Below are 7,119 nucleotides of genomic sequence, written 5' to 3'. Positions count from 1 at the left end.
AACCTCTGGTCGCCGGCCGTCGGGCGAGGGGACCCGCGAGCTCGCGACACCGGCCGCGGGCCCGCAGCTCCCGTCACTCCTCGCACTGCGTTTCCCCGGCGCCCCGCCTCCCGGGCACAAAGCGAAGGAAAGGGGCCGGGCTGAGGCCGAGCCCGCCCCCTCTCCGGCCTCCGATTGGCTGCTGCCGTTGTCCATCCCGAACCTATTTTTGATGGGGGGGGGTGCCACCCAGTCTGCCCTAGATCACGTTTGCCACTAGCAGCCAACCAGTCGGGCCCAAGTCCGCGGGCAAGAAGCGATTGGGGGCGAGTGAGTTCAGCCCCGCGGTCCCCCCGTCCGGGTCCCCCCCGCCCGGGCCCGAGGCGGTATATCCTGCCCTCCCCGGCCACCTACCCCTCGTGGAAGCGGAGCGGCGGCCTCGCTGTAACGCAGAGGCGAAATGTAGCGAGCCGGGTGTCGCGGCTGGACGCTTGCCTTGGCCGGGGGTGCGGGGGGTGGGCACGCCGGGGGCCGAGGAGGACTGCCGAGGAGGAGTGATGAGAAGAGGGGGAGCCCTGCACCCCCCGAGACCACGGGTCCCTGCTGCCACTCGCCAGGCGCCCCCCTTCTTCCCAAGCGAGAGGCAGGTCAGTCCTGTGGGGTCTGGGGCGGTGGGTGGCGGAGGGCGGGAGCCCTGGCGCGCAGCGCATTTGCTGAGTCTGAATGCGAGAGAGGCGGGGGAGGCCACCCAGTTACTTCGCCCCCTCCCTGGGTTTGCAGATACTGAAACGGGTCTTTTTTGTTCCCTCCTCAGGGCATCCTGGTTCACTTTTGCTGCTTTCATCCGAGGGCCTTAGGCCCGTCCGGAGTGTCTTTAGTGGAAGGAGTGGGGTGAGGGACAGGCTTCTCTTCCTGCGAGCCCCCTTTCAGTTTAGGTGGCCTGGCAGGAAGACGGGAGGAGGAGGGAGGGTCAAGTCCTAGCAGACGCTGCTGGCATAGGGGCATCTCTCCCGCCTTGAGGGCAGTTTCTGGATCTCCCGCGAGGGTCTTTGAGAGAATCCGAGAGAACCACGGGACTGTGTTTTAGGAGTTTGGAAAAGGGAATCTGGATGTGTGACTTGAGCCCATAGAAAGAGAAAACAATTCCCATGGGTCAGTTACTGGAGTTTGAATCACCCTTTCCCAAACTGGAGTTGACTAATTGTGTGTGTCTGGAATACTTAAGTACTTGTTCATCCTGCCTAGGGAAATTCTCTTTAAATTTATTTTTCTCCTCGTAAGAACTATGTTGGTGAAACGGGATAGAGTGGGATCAGGGCTTGGGCATTCCTTAAACAAGAAAAGTGGGGCCATTCCATCTAGATGGTGGCCTTTGGGAGCAAGTGCATTTTGGCTTATACTGCTTTGTATTCTGCTTTGCTTTGTTTTACTTTTTTTTTTTTTTTTTTTTTTTTTGCTTGCTGCTTTTGTTTTTTGTTTTTGTTTTTTAGAATTCCACTATATCCAACTCTCAGTCACCCAGGGGAACAGGGTGAACCTAGGGAACTGAAACGTGTGCATAATAACCAATAGTTTTGCCCTCTCCCCCTTCAAACTGAGATAACTCTCTTGTCCTATCTGACAGACCCACAGGGCCAAGAGCAGGGGGGAGAGAAGTAGAGACAGAAGCCTGGATCCCAGTCAGAGTCTGAGCTTTTTGTAACATTGCTGACTCTCAAGGGCAGGAGTGGGTAGGCCTCTGGCTCTTGGCCTTGGTCTGGCAGCCTTGCCCCATTGCCCAGGGAGTCCTCCTAGTTTTGTTTTGTTTTCCCCGTCTCGGGGGCTAGGACATTTGGGGGTCTGGAGACTCTCATTTAATGATCAGATTCTGCCTGTTTCTCTTGCGCAGCTGTCTTGTGACTGTAAACAATCACTTTCTACAGTGGGGTGTCTGTGCTGTGTGGCAGGGAGCTTGTGACTGAACTTATGACTGACCCCACTGGGAGACGACACTTAAATAATCCTGAGTTTTTAATGAACATTCAGGAAGGGATCTCCCCGAGGACATCCCTGTCCACCCCTGGTTTCCGAGAAGACAATGTCAAGGTCTCTTGCGCCAGCCACATCGTCCCAATCCCCAGGCCGGCCTCATCTCAATGCTGTTGACCAGTGAGATGATCCCTGTGCAGCAGTGGGCTGCTGGGCAGGAGGAGGGCAGGGATAGCTCCTGCTGGGCCTGCAGAGTTCACAGGGCAGGAATGGGTAGTTTTAGTGAAAAGAACGAGGAAATCAGCAAACCCTTTTTGCCTGCCTTGTGGGAAAGTCGTCTGGGTGTGAACTGTCCTCGGCTAGGTCATGACATCTCTTTTTTGTCTTCTTCCTTCCCACACCAGGTGTTTCACGCAGATTCCGGTGACTTGAAGGACCAGGGATTTGGGGCAGTACAAGGTCTTCCCAGGAAGGAAGGAAATCTCTGGAGCAAAGGGGAAGGACAGCAGACAGTGCGCCTGGACCAGCAGAGCCCGAGGAGCTGCGGGAAGCCGAAGGAGCCCAGCCAGAGGCGTGGGCGGGAGCCACAGCCCTAGGCCAAGGCTGCCTTCTGGGGGATTCGAACTCAGGCTATTTTTCATGAAAGAAGGGCCACCTCCGAGGGTGCCCCCGACTTGACTGGGCTCTTCCACTCTGGATGCCCTCGGCTCTGAGGAGCCTGCTGCTCAGAACCAAAGAAGATAAGAGGCCAGATACATTTCCCCGCAACAGCGCGCTGGCCGGCCGGAGTCAGGCCTCTGCACCCCTGGTGGCTGGCTGTGGAGTCTGGTGGGGGGTCTCCTGCTTCCCTCCAGCTCGCGGCTGCAGTGCTTGATGGGGCTGCCTGTCGCTGGATCCATTTTTGCAGCGCCTGGTAGGAGCAGAGAGCCGTGGGAAGAGGCCCCGCGGCGCCCAAGCCTGGGTTCATCCCAAGACTAAGTGCTTTCCCGACTTAGGGAGAGAGAAAGAAAAAAGAAAAAAAGAGAGGGAGAGAGAAAGGAAAGGTCCCCCTTCCCTTCCTCCCTTCCCGTCATGTCCTCTAAGCCAGAGCCGAAGGACACCCACCAGCTCAACGGGACTGGCCCTGCTCCCTCACCCTGCTCTTCAGATGGCCCCGGGCGAGAGCCATTGGCCGGGACCTCCGAGTTCCTGGGGCCTGATGGGGCCGGGGTGGAGGTGGTGGTGATTGAGTCCCGGGCCAACGCCAAGGGGGTCCGGGAGGAGGACGCCCTGCTGGAGAACGGGAGCCAGAGCAATGAAAGTGATGATGTCAGCACGGACCGTGGCCCTGCACCGCCCTCCCCACTCAAGGAGACCTCCTTTTCCATCGGGCTGCAAGTGCTGTTCCCCTTCCTCCTGGCAGGCTTTGGGACTGTGGCTGCTGGCATGGTGCTGGACATCGTGCAGGTAGGACCTGGCTAGGGCAGCTCTTGACCATGAGCCTGGGGCTACCGTTTCCTCCTGGGAAACCGACTCCTGTAGCTTTCTCTCCACCTCCCTGTGAGAAGCAGCTGCTGCTTCCTAGAACCGTTTCCCTTTGGATCATGTCCTCGATTTCTTCTTGGTCTAGTTACTTTCTACAGAAGCCTCGAGGAAGCCCAGTAGCCCTGAGGAGGTGGTCAGCGCAGCATTGCTTAACAGAAGCAGAATTTGTTCCGGAGCTCAGGCTTGGAGGAGGAGAGATGGAATGAGCTTGTTGCCTGCTGTCCCTCCCGGGCGTTCCTCCTGAGCCAGCTCCATAGGGGAGACACTTACATGGGACTCCTCTTTATGCTTTCTTTTCCCGTCACTTGGGGTTTCAAGGATAGCCACAGTAGAAAGTTCAGTTTCAAGTCTCCCCTCCATCCCCCTGCTGGGTAGGAATTTATTCAGCTGCCAAGAGGGTCTCAGATTAAGTGGGAAGGTTCTTAAAGGCATTCTGTGTTGCTTATCTGCCTGTAACCTCCGCACGATCTCCTTGGGGAACGGGGGTGGGCACATGCTATCTGATGCATGATTTGGGCAGGAGGTGGGGTGGGGGTTGACATGGCAAGACCTGGAAGTGCTAATTATGGGGCGTAAATGGGGACTGGATATAACCGGGCCTGGGCAGACCTCCCTCTTCTCTTTGCTTCTTACCTGTCTTTCATGAACCTGCCCTAGGCAAAGAGGGCTCTTTGTGGGGCTACTGGGTAAATTTAAGGATGGGAACTGGCAGGACCTGGAAGCTGAGAGCCAGGAATATGCTATGTAACGCACGGCAGGTTAGGACTCACCCAGAACCTTCAGGTCCAAGACATCATTCCAGTCTTGTTACCAGGGGAGAGTTTTGAAGTTGAGGATGACAAGCGCGGTGGAGTTTCCCCCAAGGCTCTAGAGTTATCAAAGGTAATCATTAGCAGGTATCAAATTCCTGCTGGATGCTGAGCTCTGTCCTAGGTACTTGGAGAAATGCAAAGACTAGAGGAGATCTGGCCTTGGCCCTGGGGACCTTCCAATTTGTCCCTAACCATGAAATCTCCCAGGAGGACTTGGAACTCAGTGTCCCCTCTCAGTGCCAAGCCAGCCCTACCGGTGCAGTGATGCAGAGAGGCCTGCTGGTGGATGGAGGTCACTATGCTGGTGTCCCAGGGAACGGAGGGTGGTTGGTTATAGGTGGTTCTGTCAATGGTGTCCACCCGGACCACTTTGACTTGAGCCCTTACGAGAAGCCTGTTGCTAATGAGGATGGTGTTTTTGTCATGCCAGAATGTGCTGCGGTCCCTCTCTCCTAACTTACTATCTTCCAGGTTGTTCCTCAAGGAGATTGGGAAACCAGGCTGGAGCTGGGAAGGCAGGCCTTGGATCCCTCCCCCTAGTGGCTGCTTTGCCTCCTAGGGCAGTGAGGGGGGCTGGTGGCAGGAGAAATAAGATGGGGGTAGCAGTTTCTCCGCCTCTTCCATCCCTTTCCTCTGACCTTGATTCTCATTCTTAAGAGTTTTGAGTTCTGGTTTGGTACTTACATAGAGGCATAGCACCAGGTTCCAGTTGTTTTATTTTCTGGGTACTAATAACAGTAATGGTGAGCATTTGTTAGGCCCTTCTGGAGGTAGGCCCGTGAGGAGGAAACATAATCATCTCCCATTTTGTAGCTAGGGAACCTTCGGCTTAGAGGGATTGGATAACTTGTCCCTGGTCGTCTTGACTCAGAGCCGGTGCCGTGAACCTCTATGGCCTACACCATGTCCATGGTTCACCAATTGGTTAAAGACTTAGGGAGGAGTCTGCTCTCTGTGTCTTCCCTTGAAGAACAGGGTGGATCAGAATCTGGAACAATTGGAGTCATATTCTAAAGTGAACAAGAGCAAAGGTCCTTAGCAGTCTCCCACCCCCACCCCATTCCCACATACTTGGAGAATTCCAGAGCTGGAAGAAGCTTCTGACATCTTGCCCCACCACCAGCCTCCGCACCCATGAGCCAAAGACATTGGTAAGGACCTTTGGTGCCTGCCCAACATGCCCACAGAGGGCCAGCAATTGCCCTCGGTGTGGCCCTTAGGCCCACCCCTAGAGCTAGGGTCCATTGGATGTGGATGACAATGGCTGGTTTGTCCTTGCCCCCCTCCCCCAGCCTTCCTGCCACAGCTGGGTTGAAGCAGATGGCTACAGTGATATCAGGGGAGGAGGAGGGTGCAGAAAGACTAGGACATGGGACCACAGGGACATTCTTATTCCACATCCAGGGAGGCAAAGGTCAGGGCGGGGGAGGGGTGGTTGACAAGCTCAGATTCAGGAAGAGAAGGATGATTTCTAGGGATTCACACTCGTATCCCCCTTCCATAAGCTAAGCTGGCCTTCAGTGAGACAGAATCTGGGAGTGCCTAAGAGACTGAGGCCATCTGGAGGAGATGGCTAGAGAGTGTCCCCAGCATCTCAGAGCAAATGAGCAGAAGTCTGAGTTGATGCCAGTGTCTCCTTGGTCAGGGCCCCCCATCTTTCCCTACTACTGCAGAAGACTCAGTCTCTTTCTGGAAGGTCATTTCTGTTGCCTCTTATCTGCCCTTCCGCCCAGTCAACGTGTACAGCCAGCCTCTACAGTGAGATAAGGGGCTGGTGTACCAGCCAGAAGTAGAAAAAGGCTAAATGGACTGCCACCCGCTCCACGGTCCCACCGTGGCTGCCAGCTCCCATGATATTTAGGAAGGAAAGCAGGATCAGGCCCCATGTTGGACTGGAGCTGGTTGAACATAGTTGGCTCTGGATCTGCCACCTGTGCTCTGGGCCACCCCCCTCAAGTCTGGTCCTAGGCCATTGGGGGGCATCTCACTCCCCTTTGCTGTCAGCCTTTTGACGGATAGGGGAGACAGGAGGTGGTGGGGAAGGTTGGGGAAGGTTGGGGAAGGTTGCTTCCTCGGAATTCCCAGCTGTGTTAAGACAGGTGGGACCCCTAGGTCCTTATTTTAACTTACGACTCACTTGCTGAGGATCTCAAGGAAAGGAGACAAACCCGTCGCCCAAACACCTCCTCGTCCAGCTTCCCTTCCCTGCTGTGTGTATAGAGGAGTCCACCAAGATGAAAGTGGAGTGGAGGGGAAAGAAGCGGTCCCCCCTGGTTGGCCTGCTCCCGGGGCCACCTGCGCTCCTGGACGGAACCTGTCCTCCTGGACCACCTGCTTTCTCACAATTTGTACAGCCCTGAATACCCAGGCACTGCCCCGAGGCCCTCCTCCTTGGATGCCTGGGATGCCTACAGAGGGGGAAAGCCTCAGACAGGGGATCTGACTCAGTCCTCACCCCACAAGGTCAACCCCAGCCCAGCTTCTGGGGTCCCCCACAGCCTGGTGCTCAGAGCTTACCTCTAGGGATTTTCATCTTCTTAATGTCTTGACTCCAGCTCTTCCTGGCTTTGACTTTCCTCCCTGCTTCTGCTGTCCTGGTGTGGGGTGTGGGGAGGAGAGCTCGGAGCCGAGCTCCGAGGACAAACAGGCAGGAGTCAGAGTATGGGGCTGGAGGAGGTGAGGGACAGAAGAGGCAAGAGGAAAGGACAGAGAAGGGGTACCAGCTGGGCTGCTGCAGTCTGAAACTGACAGTGAGGACAGAGAAGGGGTACCAGCTGGGCTGCTGCAGTCTGAAACTGACAGTGAGGACAGAGAAGGGGTACCAGCTGGGCTGCTG

At 56.0% G+C, this 7,119-nt stretch overlaps 1 protein-coding gene across 3 annotated transcripts in view; it reads left to right on the top strand.

Annotated features, from left to right (window-relative positions):
* The first annotated feature begins 206 nt into the window (after nt 1–206).
* The window catches only part of SLC41A1 (solute carrier family 41 member 1), a 21,721-nt gene continuing 14,808 nt past the window's right edge, over nt 207–7,119 (top strand). For 2 of the 3 annotated variants that reach the window (XM_059413266.1, XM_059413267.1), the window contains exons 1-2: nt 207–626; nt 2,352–3,393. In XM_059413266.1, coding sequence (XP_059269249.1) covers nt 3,019–3,393 — 375 coding nt within the window. In that variant the 5' untranslated portion in view covers nt 207–626; nt 2,352–3,018. The remainder of the gene's footprint in view (nt 627–2,351; nt 3,394–7,119) is intronic. The other variant, XM_059413265.1, reaches the window with a different exon arrangement.

The sequence above is a fragment of the Mustela nigripes genome, chromosome 10, assembly GCF_022355385.1.
Source record: "Mustela nigripes isolate SB6536 chromosome 10, MUSNIG.SB6536, whole genome shotgun sequence".
Lineage (NCBI taxonomy): Eukaryota > Metazoa > Chordata > Mammalia > Carnivora > Mustelidae > Mustela > Mustela nigripes.
Note: the sequence above shows the minus strand (reverse complement) of the source record. Positions and strands in the feature narration are given on the sequence as shown.